Source organism: Nanorana parkeri, unplaced genomic scaffold (genome assembly GCF_000935625.1).
Source record: "Nanorana parkeri isolate BGI_ZX_2015 unplaced genomic scaffold, ASM93562v1 scaffold236, whole genome shotgun sequence".
Lineage (NCBI taxonomy): Eukaryota > Metazoa > Chordata > Amphibia > Anura > Dicroglossidae > Nanorana > Nanorana parkeri.
In genome coordinates this window covers 1,430,457-1,451,077 of record NW_017306504.1, presented here as the reverse complement: position 1 = coordinate 1,451,077, position 20,621 = coordinate 1,430,457, and the positions used below count along the sequence as shown (strand labels likewise).

The 20,621-nt window shown below is 40.1% G+C and overlaps 1 protein-coding gene across 1 annotated transcript in view; it reads left to right on the top strand.

Moving 5' to 3' along the window:
* Positions 1 to 20,621, top strand: part of AGBL1 (ATP/GTP binding protein like 1) — a 465,946-nt gene that overhangs the window by 47,118 nt on the left and 398,207 nt on the right. Inside the window, 4 exon segments of the mRNA XM_018556368.1 lie at positions 15,903 to 16,111; positions 17,899 to 18,070; positions 18,230 to 18,297; positions 20,157 to 20,263. Coding sequence (XP_018411870.1) covers positions 15,903 to 16,111; positions 17,899 to 18,070; positions 18,230 to 18,297; positions 20,157 to 20,263 — 556 coding nt within the window.

Here is a 20,621-nt window from a genome sequence, read left to right as displayed (position 1 = left end):
TTCTTGAGGCCCTGACCGAGAGACCGATTGGCTAGGCTTTCACTGCAGTCAGTCGTGGGTTTAAGAAGATGGAGGTCTGGAAGGGGCCATGATCATTCTGCTAAGGTATACAAAATATCTCTGCTAGTACACACCATATGCCAGCCATGCTGTATGTTCCCTATTCAGCATTGCCTAATTCCCTATATGCTTGTGCTTTCCCTGTTTCACGCTGCCTCATTCTGTATTCCGTGCTGTACATTCCCCATCCCATCATTATATACACCTCATTGTACATTTTATATTCCACTTCTTCTGTTCTTATTCTGCACCAACCTTACAGGCCTAGCAGCTCTATTGTGACTGTGTGCATCTGGGTGTGCTAGATAGCAGCTGTGTATCAGAACTACATTGTCAGATGTTGGCAGAGGGGCACAATTTTTGGCATTATTTACCATAGATATGCCCCTGTCACTGACTATATAAGTATTGAAGCCAGTGGGGATCAATATAAAAAATCAGGCAATTGGCATTTTTATAGTGGTGTTAAAAGTTGTTAAAGATGAAAGACAGATCAACAGCTAAATGCACAGATAATACATGTATGATAACTGTTTTACCTGCCAAATGATTTGTATTTCTGTCCATTCAGTCCTGAGATTAACACAGCTTTGCCACACAGCACAGTCCTACCTGGCAGGGCAGGGGAGGGGGACCTTGTCTTTATCTGTACTTTAATTTTCACTTACAGGTCACCTCCATACCCTGTGACTGGACAATGGAAGGAGAAGCAGCACACAGATGAGCTCATCTGTCATTCTGTTCTCTCTATCAACGTGCTCCTTGTAGAGCAATACACCTGACTGGCTCATTGTGCTGTTTCTCCCTCCCCCTCTCTGTGCTCTGCTGTATAAGGGCTGCAAAAGGCAGAAGATAGAAGTTAGACTATGAAAACTGCAGTCATTAGTAGAGAGTCATTAGTACAGAGCAGCATGGTGACATTGTGGTTAGCACATCTGCTTTGCAGCACTGGGGGTCCCTGGTTCAAATCACAGTCAGGATGCAATCTGCAAGGAGCTTGCATGTTCTCCCTCTGCTTGGCAGGTTAATTGGCTCCTGTCTGGATGAGCCCTGTATGTATGCATGTGAGATAGGGACCTTAGACTATAAGCTCCTTGAGGGCAGGGACTGATGCGAATGTGCGCTGTGTAAATGGTGGGCATTAAATAAATACCTATAATAAAATATTTGACTTAATATCTATTTCTGTGACTTCAATTGAGCTTTAAAGGTGCCTAATCCTATTCCTTTGCATCTCTATTCTTTATTGGACTTATACAATAAACAGTGCAAAAAGCAAAACACTTAGGGGGTTATTTACGAAAGAAGGGCGGCCGAGCGGCTCAGCCGAGCCGAAGGCATATGTTTCGGCTTGACTGAGCCGCAGTGACAGCTGAAGCTGACAGATCAGCGTCCCCAGATGACCTCAGGACCGGCTCCGCCCAGTTGTTACTCATTGGCTCGGAGCTAGCTGTCACTAGCTGTCAATTTTTCTTTTTTTTAATATCTTCATTCATTTTTTAATCTCCTTATTTAGTACAACTACATGTACTATGGATCATTTAACCCATTCATGTTAGCAGTGGATCATTGTAAATCTATGACTGCAGTGAATTGGGAATCTGTACATGTACTATGTACTATATATAGAATGTACTGCAGCAATAGATTTACAATTCTGCACTGCTAACATGAATGGGTTAAATGATCCGTACTACAACTACATATTATGTACTATGGATCATTTAACCCATTCATATTAGCAGGGCATAATTGTAAATCTATTGTTGCAGCGCATTCTATATCTAGTATATAGTACATGTACATATAGAGTGCACTGCAACAATAGATTTATAATTATCCTCTGCTATAATGAATGGGTTAAATGATCCCTAGTACAGGGCTACATACAGATCATTTAATCCATTCATGTTAGCAGGGGATAATTGTAAATCGATGGTCTCCAGTGTATTAGCAGTCTGTACTCTATATGTACTATAGAGTACATATAGAGTACAGACTGCTAAAACACTGGAGACCATCGATTTACATATGCTTAATAGTGACCCCCCTTGCCCTCACTCACTGTGCGGGCGAGCAGTGACGAGTTTGCGCTGGTCCAGTGGGAGGAGCTCTAGGTGGGGTCCTAATTTAGCTGGCCCAGAGGTGCCAGCCAGCTAAATTAAGATCTCACTTGGGGCTCCTCCCACCGGACCAGCGCTGACTCGCCGCTGCTCTCCGGCACTGAGCGGAAAAGGAGCGTCGCGTCACTGCTGCTCCGGTGGGCGACGCTCCGAGTGGGGTCCTTAAAAAAACAGCGCAAGCTTCGGCGCTATGCATCGGGGCATTTTGACAAGTACAAGTACTTGTCAAAATGCCCTGTATCGGGCCCGATTCCGATGCTAGCATCGGTATCGGGACATCCCTACATCGGAGCATTTGGGTGAGTACGAGCACTCGCCCAAATACTCGGCATCGGTACCGATACAGATACTAGTATTGGTGCATCCCTAGTTAAAAGGTGTGCCTCTTTCCCATCTCAGAAAGATAGGAGATATGGTTTTTGCTTCACCTTTTAAGCATGAAGTAGAATCAACACGTACTATGACAGATATGGAAGATCCCAGATGTCCCACCACTTGGGCTGTTAGGGTTAAATAAGGAGCCTCTAACTATATTATGACAGGTATAAATTGGACCCAAGTCTTCTTCTTTGTTTCCATGAAGGAGAGCACAGAATATAATTTGCAGAGCTTTGCAGTTCTGATGTCAGGCTATGGTCCCAGTAATACATCAATCAGTTGTTTCTCATCGCTGTGTGTCTCTTGTGTTGTCTTAATTTATACACACTAGTTATTGACTCTTGTAGAGAGTCCTGTATAAATTCTGAAGAAGGAAAATCGATATCTATATTATAGTCATAGAAAAATGACAGGTCACAGAGCCACAATGGATGGCTGAGCCTCCTTACCCAGCCAGCTGCTTCTTATTCATGATGGGAATATGTCTGTTTTTTTATATCAAGAAAGCACTGGGAGCAGGACAACAGATGAGCATTATTGCTGGAAACTGAAGAAAGTGCAGCATTAATTAAATGCAAAGGCACTTAAAAGCCTGATGTATGGCAAAATAAAACACTTATCTTGACTCAGACAGTGCTTGAAAACAATCTTATTGCTAATACATACGTAAATAAACATAAACCTATATAGTAACATATGCTACAGCTATAGTTGTTTGTGATATACTGCTAGTGTGGATTCTTATGACGAAGGGTCGTTGTCAGCAACTGATCGTTTAAATGCTCTTACCTAAATTTTTTATGATTTTCTTTTTTCCTCTACAGTATTCAATGGAAAACATGGCAGAATATTGAAAGCTGCACTATGAAATTATAGTAGGAGGATATGAATGTTTATATAATGCACATTTTTAACACTCATATGGTTACATTTACGTCATTTTACTCATCATTATTTACAATGATGACCATTATGTTCAGCAACAGGAGCCAATGGTATAAAAATATAACAGTCACATGGCTGAAAATAACAATTGTTATGGCAAATACCATGTATTAAAGCTTAGTGAATTGATCCTATGGATGATTATCTTTCATCACAAAAAAAAAAAAATCCCTTTTTTTTGCCTCCCTACTAATACTGCCCACCTTGCATTTCAAGCATTGAAATTAATTTGACTAGCAAAATATAAAAGTAATGCCAAAAACAAGATATGTTGGCCACAGAAGTCTCCTAGCATGCTGGAAAATTGTAATCTTAAAGAGAGGTTTTCAGAAGGAGGATCATTCTGGCAGGATGCAGAACTGGCGTCCCTAAGGCCTAATTCACACCTCAGCGACAGCGTTTTTGCGTGTAGAAATTTGTGTTTTTACGCGCTTGCATTAAAGTGGTGTGTTTTCATGAGCAGATTGCTCATTTCATTGATGTAAATGGGCAAAAATGTGTTTTTTTCCAAGCATTTTCTATTGACTCTATAGGGGCAAAGTGAGCTGTAATCTGCCAAAAAAAGAAGCACATGTACTTTTTCCAGCAACAGACAATTTGCTTATTGTGACAAAACGCTCAGATGTGTACAGGGGCTGTAGGAATTAATGGGATTTTTTGGGTGAAGCTTATTGTCTTGCTGAATTAGCTAGAACAATGTGCTCAGTGTGAAGCAGGCCTAACAATCGTTACAAAGTTGGGTGTGTCTACGATTGTTAACTGTCAAAATATTGGCCATTTACTGTACCCAGGCAGTAGATGAAATTGAAATGAAACTGTCCTTGGAGAGAATTGTATCAAGCAGGCACTGTGAACCATATTCCTCTGTTTAGTCTGTAATGTTGTAAAGGCATCATGTGTTTGGCTTCAGTGGGACTTTGAAAAGAGGCAGCTATGCCCGTTAATATACAAGCGATCCGCCGGCGGATCGCTTGTATGAAGCCCCGAGCGGCTCTCCCCCTCCCCCCTCCCGCTGTCAAGCTGGTCCCGGGCTCCCGTGTGAGCTCGGGATCAGCATAGTTCTTTTTTGTCTCAAAATTTTCAGTAATTTCTCCTGAATATAGTAAAAAATAAAACCCGCAGTGGTGATTAAATACCACCAAAAGAAAGCTCTATCTGTCCCCAAAAAATGGTATAAAATTCATTTCAGTACAGCGCTGCGTGACGGAATAAATGTCAGTCAAAGTACTGTACAAAGTACAGTACTGCAGCGCTGAACACTGAAAAATGGCCTGGCCAGGTAGGGGATCTAAACACCTGGTCTTCAAGCAGTTAAAGAAGGTAGAATTAAGGAAAATTATTTTTCATCCATGAGGTCCAAAAATGCTTCTTGATTGCATATTAAAATTGATGAAATGAAGACATATAACATAGCTATGGTCTAAAACACAAATCCAGCTGTAAAGTAGGAGGTCTACTTCAGCTCAGAAAACCCCCATCTGCTTTGCACTTGTGTATTTAAGTCCATGTACACCCAAAATGTATTTAAAGATGAACTGTAAATGTAAATGTATTTGTTTTTGCAGTTTCAGTGTGATTATATTATTTACATGGATAACATCCCAGTCCTGATAAAGCTGTACTGTGTTCTGTATATTCAAATGGTTTTTAGGCCCCTCCTTACTGCACATACAGGTGAAGTTTGTGTTTCTGGCATCTTAGAGATGCTGCAATGAGTGGCTTATAGTATAGTATGAGACTCATTTTTGATTACCTCACTGTACCTGTGGATCAGCTAAGGTGTAGATGACCAGACTCTGTTATATGTACTATACATGCACTGGATATTCTCTATTCTTAATCTGCTTGCAACAGCGCTATGCTCAGCGGGCACTGCTCTGTTATGTTTACATTTCTTACCTTTTGTTGCATCGCCGTACATCTAATCTTCTGCAGCCTCTTTGCAACCACATCCTATCTAAATGCATGTACTCTAGTCATGGTTACATGGCATTTTCTGGGACAGAGTTTCAGATGGTGGCAACAGTGGTGACAACAACCATGTCTGCATTATTTGTATGAAATGGCCACTTGCAGTCTCCATTAAAAGCCTGTGTGAGAGAGTGTCAGAACAGGAGCATTAACATGATAAAAGCTTATAAAGGGATTTTATTGACTGGCCGTACAATTACTTTAATACTTTTTGTGAGGCACTGGCTGGCAGGATTGTGGATGATGTGTATATGTCATATACATTTTGTACATACACATGGTGAGGGGCTGCAGGATTTAAGACTAATATGGAGAAAATGAACTTGCGTTCTCAAAGTCCTATTCTGCATACTAGAGCTAAGAGGCTATGTAGAGTTTTGAGTGGAAATCAGCCTTTAGTAGCCAGACCTTGTTATTAGTCTCAACTGTCCACAGATCTTTATATACACACTCTCTAGTGCTCAGGGCTCTCTCTGTTGTGGGAACCTGCTGCTGGGTGAAAATGCTGAGTGCTGACACATAACTAAGAAATGTTAATGTTCTGCCTGCGTAGTCTGAACCCTCTTAGTCTGGAGATACATTCATTGCTCAGATGAGTAGTTTTTTTAGATTGTTTTATGCTATGGACTTTCTGTATAATGCCATCTTGCATTGAAACAGTGTTTGTCTGCTGCCTTGATGAAAATTCAGGACAAACCTGCTTGGACTGTTTCTGGGTGTCCTTGTCTGATGCATGGTTACTGCTACAGCTACCACTAATTAAACACTATACAATATTAGAGCTTTCTTTATGACTATAACTTTAATTAGAATCATTTTAAGCAGAAAGCTGTTTCAGGGCCGGGCTTTTTCACAGCAGGGTGCAATAAGTAAATACAAATTTGCAAATTAGGTGTACTGCTTCTCTTTCGTCAGAAATACAAAAATACATAAAAAAGAGAGACAAATCTGCTGACTCAATGGGGATTTCAATTAAATACAGGTTTTATAGAATAACGGCAAACCTTTCAGAAGAAGGTTATCTAAACCCTAGAACAACAACGGTATAAATTGCAGCTTACTAGTTCTTAGATGTAGTGGCTGCATTCGTTTTTTATTTTTAGGCTTAGCACATTTTCTGCAAATACAGAAACATAACTGTTGTTCCTGCCAGAAATCTAGCATCCTTATACCTTCCTGTGTACAGAAATAACATCTCTTGCAATGTTATCAGCTCTGTCAAGTTCTCTTCTGTGAACTAAAAAACACCTTTCCCTATATTATGGCAAGATGCATTATATTATATTTTTGTTTTTAAGTTTAGATACACTTTAAAGTTTTAAACAGAGTATGGAAGAGTTAAAACCCCTCCTAAGTTATTTTTACTCTCTGTGTCTCACAGGGAAAAGATTGCCTTTTATTATACCTTTCACTGTATGTCCTGAAGATGCAACAGGAAATGAGAGGAAATCAAGTGAATGCAATTCCCATCTTAAAAAGTTGTTGTAGGAACAGGTCTCCCCATTGGAGGTGTAGCGGGGCTATTGTAATTTCCCTTTTAAGAGCAGTTCCGCTGTATGCTGTTTCAGAGACTTGATTGGCTCAGCTCTCAGCAGTACTAAAGTGTTTGTGGGAGTTGCAGTTTCATTACAGAGAGAGACAATGTAAACTTATGTTGCACTGAACTACCGCTCCCAGGAGGCTTTGTGATCTGGAAGAGGAGTGAATGCAGCCTTGTCTAGGGAGCGCGCTCAGACTTTGAGAGATTCTGGAAGTGATTAGATCTGCTGCTGAGAACTGTCTGGCCTATCATCTCAGGGAGAGATAGAAACCTGGAGGTGATATTGCTGACAATGGGCGAGAGCTGTGGACTTTACTGAGGAGGCTGTCTGATCTCCATGAACGAACAGACATTCCTGTGACTGTGTGGATGCTCTACTACAGATAAAGACACCGTTGCCTCTCCTAAATGAAGGATGCTGCTGTGCTTGAGTGTCTGCTGTGACCATAGCGGGAGATATCTGCTGTTCTAATCATCAGAGCCCATCCTAAGAGTTCAAAGACGCAGTTGGCTGGAGAGGGGGAAATCGTCATTCGAACCTATCTGCTACAGGAGTGGTGAGAGGCCTAGAGCCACCTGTTATTGCTGTATTTAACCTGTACCTGCAACAAAGTTTGGGCCCCAACCAGAGGCGTAACTAGAACCTTCAGGGCCCCAGTGCAAGAAACTATGAAGAGCCCCCCCAACCCCCCACCGCCGTGGCACCGCATGGTTAACAGGAAGGCTGCCAAGGTCCCCAGCAAGCGCAGGACCTCAGGCAGCCACTTCAGTTTAGAAATTTAGTGCTGGTATTCTGTTGAGAACACCGACCCAGTATCTGCGGTTGCGCACAAACGAGATTAATGAGGAAACCGGCATTTATTTACAAAGTATTAGTTTGTAATTGTTAATTGTGACCCTTAATAATATTTCATCCATAGCAGTAAATGATGGATGGCATATTGTTAACAGTCACAATTAATGATTTCCAATAAATACTTTGTCAATAAATGGCGGTTTCCTCGATAATACTGGTTGGTGCGTAAGCGCAGATGCTGAGGTCGGTAAATTCGACTACGTCGGCGTTCTCGACAGAACACCGGTATCTGCATTTAGTATCGGTGCATTTTCATACTCGTGAAAATGCACCGATTGGACATCAATGAAACTTGACCAAGGGTCTAACCGTTCAAACCCTAACCAAAACTAAAAAAGCAGATTTCATTTTTTTATAGTAATTTAAAACATTTAGATAGTCTTTCAATTTAAGGAAACCCACCATAACCCAAGATATCATCATAGTATATCTCTGTCTGTTATCTATCTGTATATTAAAGATTGCCATTCATAACATCTATGATTACATATGATAATTAGGATCAATGTAATTTCTTTTTATTCTTATATATTCAGTCATCATGTGTAACTCTGATTTGCTTATCGGTGCACTCCATAATATTTAGGAAGACAATACCAATAAATTATCGAGCAATAACTTTTGTAGACAAAAATATACACATGAGACTTGTACTATAAACACCATCATCTCTCTTGGACAGGTTCACTAACCCTTCAACCTACTTAAAAGTAAGCAGATCAATTGAAAAGGCTTTTCCGATAACTAAACTATGCGTGCTGTTGACCTTTGGCTCTTCTAGTCATCTCTTCCCCTAGCAGAATAAAATATGGTGAGATATGCATTTTTAAAGGTGTATCTTCACCTTTCTCTTTTCTTTCAAAGTTTAAGTGGGCCATCTGACAAGTGATAAGTGAACTTTTGCTTCTACTCTGACTCAAGTGCACTGAATCCACAATACGTTTTGCCAGCAAATATCTGCCTCACACATCAAACATTTCTTCAAATTTGTGTAGAATTTTTTTGAGGTTGCGTATCCTGGCCAAACCTGTCTTTTCTTCTCTGCACTTTTTGGACTTAGAAATGTCCCTTGAAAAGGTGAAGAATAAAGACATTTAAATGTGTGTGTGTGAGGGGGTGGGGGTGGATGAGGAGGTAGGAAGGGTGTCATTCCAATCCCTAACAATTCTTCTTTTTGATATTGCTGTCATTAAAGCAACTGCAGCTACCCTTTCTGAGGCAAATCACGTGTCTCTTGAGGCAAATTGCCCTGACTGTCTTTTGTAATGTCCACCGTGAAGATATCTGGACTATGCAGTTGACAGTCTGAGACAATAAATTTGAACTGAACTCCTGGCAGATATAACAGACACAAATTAGAGGAGAAATATTGGGAGAGTAAAATGTAGTCTTCTGAAAACTTAGAGCCAGCATGAGACACTGCAACTGTTACATGCTGGCTCTATAGATTGAGAGCTGAGCGATCACACACTGCTGATCACTCGGCTCACATTCATCTCTCTGCAGAGAGCTCCCTGCAGGTATTCCCCCCTCCCCTCTCTGTTCCTCAGCACTCATTGGAGGGACTGAGACTAGGGAGGAGGCGGGCACAGCTGGTTCTGGCTCTAGAGAGGCAAAGGCAGTTGTCAGTCATGCAGTGAGGTGGATGCCAACAATATTGTTGGGATCCTTCCTGGCTTCACCGTGGCTCTGCACTGTCAGCAAACAGCGGCCCGTTGCCTGCTGACTTTGGGTCACAGATGCACATTAGTAAATATTAGACATGTGCACTGGCCAAAAATTCGTTTAGTTTAGTTTTGTTTTGATTCAGATTTTATGTTACTTCGTTTATTTGGGATTTGGGTGTGGAAGTCAATTCGGAATCGGAATTCGGATTCGGACAAAATTCGTTAGTGGTAGTTCTTTTCTTTATCGTTTCTTATTCGTTTTGTTCGTTCGTTGAAGCAAAGTGACATTTGAGGGGGAAAAATTATTCTGATAGGAGGAGAGAGGAAAGTGAACGAGATATTAGCTCATTTGTGTGCTTCTTCTCTTTTCACTGCCCAGTCATGGTATAAGATGGGGAGGAGACCTGTAATTGACAGTGAAACTGCAGTAGAGAAAGAAAAGGTCTGATACCAGGAAGGACTGTGCTGTAAAGCTCAGGGCTGAATGGACAGACATTGAAATCATTTTAGCAGGTAAAACAGCTCCCTTATATGTATTTCCTCTGTGAATTTACAGGTAGCAGTTCAGCTTTAAAGAACTTGGACTATTTAATAGTTTCCTAACTAAGGTCTTATACACCCTGGTGTCACAGGGACTGATTAAATGTGTTCATGCTAATTTAATGTGCTGTCTGCATTTATTTTGACATAGGGGAAATAAAGGGAAAAGGGTAATTGCAGCAAACCATAACAATAGAAATTGTCTTCCATCAGTGTGAACACAAACAATTTGCTTCTTATGAGATATTATATGCAATTATTATTTTCCCCTAGCTAATCGATGAAGAATAAAGATTCTCCCAAACAGAAGCATAAGAGACTACTCCAAACTTTTCATGTGGATAAGTGAGAAAAGTTTTGCAAAGAGCAAACACTTTCCAAGCAGTAATAGGATTGTTTATTTCCCCGTTCTAGTACTTGTCCTACGTTCCACATAGGGGAGTGGGATTTTTGTGATTATGTGATTATGCCTACTTTCTGCATCTTCTGCTCTCAATAATTTATTTTAGGATATTTTAACAGAAAAATATGTGAAGATGCATATCTCATTTCCCACACACACAGTGCCACATGTCAGCATATGCTGTCAACTTATAAATAAGTAACAACAATAAGTGATAAGATTGGAAGCTGCCACAATAACTCAAGAATTGCAAATGGGCTTCATACATTTTAAATGAAATGACCTGAAATTGTCACTTTTCCATCCGGTGATTTCTGTGACTATAGTAGCACCACAAATTACTTAAAAGGTCCCTTACAGGGAAAAAAAAGTTGAAGGAGAATTCCTACCATAAAATCACACCACTTGGTAGCAGAATGATTTGCATTTCTTCCTTGGTTTGTGACAGAAAACAACCCAAAATGTAACTCTAGGCAGACGGTTAAATACACAACTGAAATGCATATATGTAAACTATTTTACCTGCTGAAGGATTGGCAATCATTTTCAGCCTATCTTTTTGCGATCCTGTCACATCATAGTCAGGTCCAGAACCTTAAAGATGGAGATCACCAGCACTCAGTCACAAGCATTCAATTATTTTGCTTATTTATTGATCAAACATGTCACAAGCGTCAATTAGCCAAAAGTTTCGGGGCTGCGCATGGTTCCTTTTTCAAGGTCACATAGTTACTATGCTGCCTTGAAGAAGGAAACCTGTGTGGCCCCGAAACGCTGGCTAATTGATGCTTGTGACATGTTACTTCAATTAATAAGCAAAATAATTGAATGCTTTTGACTGAGTGCTGGTGATCTCTGTCTTTACAATTTTGGAAAATACGGCGCCATCCGTGTAATCACTACGAGCACCACAACTACTAATTAAAGTCCAATCGCTGTAAGGAGTGCAGGTGACACGTCATAACACTACAAGGTTCAGAACCTTTCTGCAATCTACACTACACCACTTTGCTCCCTCATGTCAGAGCTGCCCCTGATAACTTCAGGGTTATGGTTTTAGGCTGGGTTCACACCTGAGCGTATTTTTTCTGCTCTTTTTTTTTTGCGTTTTTTAGCATGTTTTTCCATTCAGTGAAACGCGCATTTCACTGGCGGTATGATTTTTAATTTTTTGTCCTTATTTTCTCTATTTTTAATTTTTTTCACTTTTAAACTTCCCGCCGGCTCCGCCCCCCTGCAACGCGGCCACTCGCAAGACATGGAACCCGGAAGCTGTAAAACGCCCAGGTGGGAACCATGCCCATACGCAATTATTGGTTTTCACATGTTGAGCGTTTTACAGCGCGTAGGAACGCGCTGTAAAACGCCCAGGTGTGAACCAGGCCTTATATTCATGATGTAGCAGGAGAGATTAGAAAGCACAAATTCACTGAATGGACAAAGTTGAAATAGAGAAATTTTTGTACTGCAAGATCTCAGATACAGCTTCCTCCCCATCGAGGAGAACAGTGAGCAGCACAGTAGTGATAACACCAGCTCTCATTCCAGATCCTGCGAGACTAACAGAGGCACCTGTGCCTCATATAGTTTCACACTGCATATATATAGCTACTGTATGAGGCTACAGAACAGAAGTTGCTATGCACAAGAAATGCCATGCTATTTTTCAGGAAGAATCAAGACAAAAGGTTAAACTTTCGAGGTACTACTTAGGCACAAATAAAATAGCAAATCTTTCCTTTCTAACTTTAGGTTCACTTTAAATGCTGCAAATTATGTAAAACCCAGGGGTTGAAAAAAAATACATGATACAGTTACATTTACCACATTAGAAATACACTACCTGGCCCAAATAAAAGTTACCACCTTTATTTAGCTAAGAAAATAGGTGGGAGCCTTCCTTTAGATAATTACTGATTAATATGTTTAATCTGGCAACAAATGAGGTCAGCTGCCCACCTGAATATACTGAATGACTAGGTTTTTCCATTAATGGATTTTTTCTTCCCTGATTGCGTGGACATATTTCAAAATGTCATGATTCATCGGGCTCAAATTGTGAAAGAGTGGTTCAGGGAGCATGAGGCATCATTTTCACACATGGATTGGCCACCACAGGGTCCAGACCTGAACCCTATGGAGAATCTTTGGGATGTGCTGGAAAAGACTTTACGCAGTGGGCCGACTCTCCCATCATGCTACAAGATCTTGGGGGAAAATTAATACAACTCTGAATGGAAAGAAATGTTGTGACATTGCATAAGCTTATTGAAATATGTCACAGCGAATGCATGCCATAATCAAAGCTAAAGACGGTCCAATAAAATATTAGAGTGTGGGACTTTATTTTTTACCCTAAGCATATGTATGTCTATCACCTGTTACTTATCATGGGCATGCACACATTCCTTGTGCCTAGGACCCTCTCATTGCTGTTGTATGGTAGAAAAGGAAGAACCGAAAGAGCCACCAGCACTCCAATTGTGATACAAGCACATATTTTATTGATGCATGCTCACATACCCGCATACAATAGTATGGTAGAAAAGGAACACAATTGCTTCTAGGAGTGCCCAGTGGGCCAGGGCAAGCCAAGCCAGGCCAGGCCAAACACAAATGGCCTGCTCCGAGAGGTCAAGTAACGTACAGACCTCTGATTGAAGGAGGTTGACATCCTCTGTACATGTCCCCTGTGCTGGTGCAGGGCGTGGCCGAGGGTGCTAGGAGGCCTACATGCTGCTCCTCATACGGCCGATGAAGAATACGGCAGCGAGGCTGCCACAACTCACTAATTTTTCAGTATCACCCTTGAAACCCATTGCTTTTCAAAAGGTTTGCTAGACTAGATATCACATGAGCAGTCCATCTATGGTATTTGAGGACAGGCTGTACCACTCAAAGACAACTAGCCAACTTTGCCAGCTCTGGAGGCAACAAATACTCAGTAAGTCTGTTTACATGCAGCCAATAGAGTATCTACAGTATAGTATATGTAGCCAATAGAGTATCAGCTCTGAAAGACACGCCAAAAGCTGTCAGTGTGGTGTTGTTGGGGTTCGCCTGTGTATGGAATAGGTGGTATTGTGCCAGGCGTTGCAGAAGAACTGTGAGCACTGTTTCGGGAGCACATACCTGTACACCGTGCTCAGGGTGAGGAGGAAAGCTGTGGAGGTGGAGATCCACTGAGGATATCACAAGACTTCTATGTAGCAAGCTTCCTATATTGTTGCAGGGTTTGTATGTTGGTTGTTGCAAGGTTTGCATAGTGTGGCAAGATTTGTATTCTGGTTGTTGCAAACCTTGTGTGTCAGCTGTAGCCCTCCTGTGCTTACCAGTGGCTGCCCTTTCCCTCTTTTGCGCTTCTGTTTGGCTCCACCCCATATGGGGTGGGGCCTGTCAGGGGTTATGTAATTGGACTGCTCAGTCTAAAATGCATGGATCTATTTTTTGTCCCAATCTGGCCCTGGCTTTGAGCATGGAGTACCTTAATTTGTTTTTTCTTTATGACTTAGCATCTTAAATGCCACCAATATTACTTGTATTTGCCTATGTCACTCCTGTTCCTACAGCACTATGGCTGGTTTTCTAAGGCTGAAGCAGGTAGAAGTTGGCAGCATGCTTTTGCAGGAAGAAAGGGAGGAGGTGCTAAAGAAAGACAGTAGGATTTGCAGGGAGATATTTTCCACTTACGGACTGTAAGCAAACTTTGAAAAAGGAATAATCTAATCATTCCAATGGAGGATTTAACCAGGACTACGACTTTATCCTGTTGGTCTGTGGGAAACTGTCTGGATGGCCAGCATTATCCTGCAGGCCTTATGTTCTTACCCCGCTGTAAACGCATTTACACCATATTTCAGATTACTCTTGCTTCCTGCCCCTCTCTATCTCTGGAAACAGGTACAAAAGATCTCATATATACCATCACTATAGCAAGAAAGGCATAATGTTCCACTTCCATACTGTGGCTTTCTTGACTATTCAGCAGTGCAATAAAGTAATTTAGTAAAATAGCTATTAAAGCAATATATGAGTAACACCTGTTTTGAGAGGCAACATGTGAAACAGTTGTCTCTAAATTGAATTCAAAACATGAATGCAAATTAATGCAAATTAATGCATTAATAATGGCAGTTTAAAAAACAATGTAATAAAAATGTAAATGTTTTATTTTCTCAGAACTGGTCATGCCCTCCTTTACATAACATGCTAATAATTTCTTTATAATTATCTGTTTAATGAAAATCTCTACATGACATATGCTAAAACAGTTGTGAATGACTGGAAAACAAGTACTAAATTAATATCTGCATCAATGAGTGCTTTATTATGAAGTAATTAGTAAGAAGGATCTGTTACCTGCTACAAAAGCTCAATAAATCAATGAATTGTTTGTGTGCATGAGACAAACAAAGTTATATATGGAAAGTGAGCTATATAACTCATCTGCTTTCAGACTACTTGTACACCAATGTCTACTCCTACTATCTACATTGTTAGGATAGCAGGTAACCAAATAAACTTTTTTTCCGTGCTTCTACTTGTGGTTAACCCTTTTTACATGGGCTGATCAGAAGAGGATTCATGCACGGATCCCCTCCTGATCACAGCAGTACGGAGTGGATGTCACCGCTGTGACATCCATGTCTGTACATTTTTTTCCTTCATCTTTCGATGGAGGAAAAAACTGCAATTCTCAGACCCCATGCCAGTCTATGGGGCATCAGATGTAAACAGACATGTTTACATCAGATTATCCTTGATCCGGCACAATCTGTTCCATTTGTTTTTCCAGACCTGGCCGGAGTCGGGGCTAACCAGGTGTAAGCAAACGGCCATGCGTTTATACACGGCTGCCCATAGACTTGCATTGTGCATCTGATCAGACCACTTGAAAAACTGACAGGAAGACCTGATTGGAGCTGCATGTGAAAGGGGCCTAATGCATATTTAAAGCCTATCCCCCGATTTTAAAAAAAGCCTCCCGTTACAATGATGCTACCATCACACTGCAAGAGTTAATGGTCATTTTGTGTCTAGGTTAGCTGTGTAAAGCACTTTTACTTGCCTGATACCCACTCCTGCTGGCTCCAAGACCACCACCCACACCCTCTTTAACCCTCTGCGGACGGAAGAAAGGTGAATGCTGACTGTGGGGGGAGTGGGGATCAGGCAAGTAAAATTCCTTTCCACAGGTACCCTAGACATAAAAAAGCAGTTAAACCTTGCAGTGTTGGGCTGGCCCCACTGCAAGGATAGTTTTTTTTTATAGGCTATTGTTAATACTAAAGATTATTGCTACTAGCTAATCCAATAAGCATTTTCATTTTCTTACCTTATATATTTTCTTAGATATATTGCTTGCACTATCTTTCATGCCTAATAACATTAGCATTTTAAAATGTTTATCTTTTTCTAGAGTCGAATCTCAGAAGAGCTGTGAATAGAGGTTATGTGTGCGTCTTGTTGCATTTCTACCAAGACTGGCACATCAGTGATTCTTCCAATGCATACATTCCGATCCGTAGAGGCCTACTGCGCTGCCTTAAACATATCACCAATGTGCGATCAGGAAGAGAAGCCTTCATACAAGCTCGGGGAATGGAAATACTCTACAATACAGCACAAGTAACTAGAAAGGGCAGAGGAGACACAGCCATGCACTCCATTAACACTGCTCAAGACGTTTTAGTTTTCATACATTGACCTTTTCATAGTCTGCAGTTTTTCACCGTCTGACATCCAAAGTCGCTGGCGCCTAGTATTTCCAGTTTTTAGGGTTTTTTTTCTCTAAGTTTGCAGGTGTTTATCATTTGATGTGTAGCACTGAAAATATATCAAGGGCTTAGATTACATGATATGATGAGAACCAGTATAAAGATTCAGCAGATCAAAAGACTCAATCAATTAGATCTTTTTTATTTTTATTTTAAACCAACCCTATAGAAGCTGGAGCATTGTGAGCTACTTTTAAATTAATAGAAAAAAAATACATTTTTAGGGCAACCCCTGGTGACTCATCAGATCTCAAAAGAAGTTGTCCTCTTTGATGGTAAAAAAAACTTTAAACACAAGATATATGTGTTTGTTTTTTTTACTTAAAATAGTTTTTTTCTTTCCATAAATGATCTTCATTTTTTTTGCAATGTGCCTTTAAACTTGCTTGAAAATGTGACTACTCTAGAAAGTTCCCTAGCACAGCCCCTTCCATCCTTGCACATCATAGTCATCTCTCCTTCTGGGAATGTCTAATTACTGGACCAGCATCTCTGCATACCTTCCTATATATTATTTTATATAGCTGCCAGGGGAGGAGGGAAGGGAAATACTATAGAGTATCACTTATGTGACAGCTCTAAATCTGCTGGGGTTGTTGACATTCCATCCAAGGTGGCTGCAACTAGCAGCACACTAAGGGCTTTTAGATCTCTATACAAAGGAAACTTTTACAGGATATTAATATGATAAAATATGACTACTTTACTAGCTACTTTCAACTTATTAGAAGCAATTAACAATTTTTAGTGAAGTCCTACTAGGACAACCCCTGGTGACTCATCAGATCACAAGTTGTCCTCTTTGATGGGAAAAAAACTTTAAACAAAAGTTATATGAAGTTTGTTTTACTTAAAATTGGTTTAGTAAAATACTGTAAAGTGATAGTGGCAAGCCAATCGTGTGTAATCCTTAAAAAAAATCACAGCTTGTACAACAATATTTTATATTTTTACTCTTTTATTTGGGGCAGACACATTTGTCTTGCGTTTATAGACCTTAATGAATCAGTCATATAAGTACTTGCCCCAAAGGAGCTAACAGTTTAATGTCACCACAATAATTATATACATGGACACACACAGTAGACCAAGTTTACCTAATTAAATTACCTGCATGTTTATTGATTGTAGAAGGAAAGAAGAGCACCAGGAGCCAACTTTTTTGCAAGACACTGAAAAATATGCAAACTGCAGGCCTTCAGCTACCTTGCTAGAAACAGCAACCAGCTCTTACTGTTATCCAAAAACCTCCAGATATTTTTCTGGCTTCCTGTGCATTACCAGATTTACCCAACACATTTAGTTGCCCTCTGTGTGTGCAGTATGTGGCATACACAGCAATGTCAGTATGGCTGCTGGTGTCATAAAACCAAGCTAATGTTGGTTTGAACGCAACACACTTGCATTTCAAATATTTACAGCAGTGAGACAAACAACAAACAGTATTGCTTCATAAATACTAGTATGGTATATATCTTGAAGTCAACGCATGATGATGTATGCCTCCCAGTCACTTAGCATCATACAGCATGCAGTTCACTAGCAGCTGGAGGCATAACACAGCCAAGTTTGTTTTATGTGTGTTATTGATTTCCTTACACATATTTTACACTGCTGCATTTTCTGTTCTCTCCCTAGGAATGTCTGCGTTGGAAAAACCTGGACTCTTTAGTCAGTGCAGCAATTCAGGTTTTAAGAAAATGCTGTCCAAAGTGTACACTGCCACTCTCTAGTATTAATAGCTCCTATACCTATCCGGTGCCTGGAGCAAGCAAGCCGATCACCGAGGCAAAGACGTTCTCCCAAGAAGGTAGAATACAATAAATTAATAAAGCAAAGCTTTCTCATTTAATGAGTCTTTCAGTTGCTTGTAACACCGCATAACATTGATAAACTTTAATGAATCTCTGTTCTAATTATTAAAATCTTGACAATATTGCTTCTCATAAATCATTTTTAATCCTCATAGATGAGTCAGAAGATGAAGATGAGAATGATACAAACTTAAGTGTCATAAATGATGACAACAAAGAGGAAGTGAGTATTCTGTATTTATTCTCATAGGTAATGGATGTGGACCAGGTTCATTCAGTAATAATAAATGCTGTGTTAGAGATAATCCAACATGAACTCCCGCCACCTGCGCCACCTGAGGGTGGGTTTTGAACTGCATATTTTACATTCCAATGTGCCCATATAGTGAAAGTTGAAAGAACCCTTTCAGGGCCTCTGGGCATAACCAGAAAGATTTGTTCATGCTTGGAACTGTAACCTCATCATATGTAGTTGTCCTCTAGATTACTTTTCATATGATAAAATATTGCAGGTAAAAGCACAGGAATTCAGTTAATTTAAATGCTTATTTGCAGTATTTTCCTTTCTATAAATATTGTTTATTTTTTTGCAATGATCGGCTTTTGTAGTAGTGTGATTGGGCAACATTGTCAGGTGGTGGGGCAACATTGTTGGGCATCGGGTCATTGCGATTGATGCTGGATCTACATCTCTGGACAACGTACTTTTAATTACATCATAGAACATTGTTTACTTTGTTTTGCAATAAAGGGCTTTATCACTGTGCGGATGTCTTTTTTTAAACCAAAGGGTAGGGGTCCCCAAGAGGATGTTGGGCTTTGTAGGGGGACTTATAAGAATCTGGGAGCCCCCTTTATAATAATAGACCCCAGATATACACTCCCCCTCAGTGTATTACTACTCATTCCCAAACAATTTAAAAAAAAAAGAAAAAAAACCCACAACGTGATAAAGTCCTGTATTGCGAAATAAAAAAGTAAACAATGTCCCACAATATAAATCCATTCTCAATCACTTTGTGAAGTTATGTAAATCCAGCATCAATCATGATGAGCCGCCACTACGATGACCTACTGTCTGAAGAAGTTTCCCCTCCTTCGCGCGCACGCCGATCTGCTGCCCAATGCTATTGCCTAGGCCGCACTACAGCCGCAAAATGGCATATCCCTGGCTGGCTGTTTGTAAATGACCAGGTCATGACCATATGTCTTGTATGGCCAATGATGTTGCTCTAAAATCCTTGCCTGTTCATTTTACAAACAGCAACTGAGGACTCATGCAAACAAACTGGCTAAACAAGGGCAGTTTGTTCGGCAGTTGGCTGAACTGGGAACAGGCTGGGTTCACACTGAACTTACATTCCAACCGGAATCTGAAGCTTATCCCTAGTGAAGTGTGTGGCTTCAACTTTACCTGCCTAAATAGGTCTGATTTTATGAAATGGTATGTCGTATGAAGGCTGTACAATACAACAGACTTTTCCAGAGACATATTACTTCTCTAACTTAAGATGACGTCATTTAAAATGTTTTCCTTGTTTTATTTGCTTTAAGACAGTGTCTTTATTAGTGTCCATGACCCTGAAACATGAAAGTCAACCCAGGAAGTTTAGCTCACTCCGGAACCCTGCCTGTCACATTAGCAAGATATTGCCACCAGCGTCTTGGTAGCAGTGAACTGTAAAACATTAGAGGTGGAGTTCTGCTTTAATTAATTCTGTTTATTTTTTTCTTTGTGTCACCTGATACCATTCCTGGACTGTTGGATTTGGCAGAATATAGAAGGACTAGGTGCAAAGCTTTTACATTGGCAGATTTTCTTAGTGAGGTCATGAAGGTAAAGGTTAATTAACATTTTCTTTATTTGGTTTCCTCCAGGACAACAAAGTTCATTGGTGTGCTTCTGTTAAAAAAAAGAACAACAATAACAGTAAAAATAAACCTGAAACATTACATATGGAGTTTATATAGCAAGTACACGTCAATGTTTATTAAGTTTGTGTCCAACACAGTACAGCAGTCACGGACTTTAAAAAAACTTACTTTAACAGATTGAATTTTAAATTATTCTCTTTTATCTAGGATGATGATTTGGAAACAGATTTGAAAAAATTAAAGTCAAGACCTATTCCTGATCGACCAGAAAAGGAATTTGAGCAGTATAAAGCATTTTCTTCAGAGCTTTTTCTGTTCAAGGTAAGACATTAAACTTTTGTAAATTATGTAATGTATGTTATGTGGGAACTGTTTTATTATTATGGGAACATTTTATATTTGTTCTTATTTGAAACCTACCCAACCTTGCATGTCCAGCAGTTCTGTAGATTAGGGTGGAAGAGCATGCAGGAAAGTCTTCTCCAAGAGTACATCAGCTTTGTTTGGCCTGAACAATAGTAAAAATCTAGTACATCTCATTTTAAAGTATATTTCCACTTTTGCTGCCAAATTGACATCACACCTACTTTATATATGTTCTATGCTCCCATTCACACAGCAACACATACGCATATATACTGCATGTTGTATGTATCTATATATGCATACAAA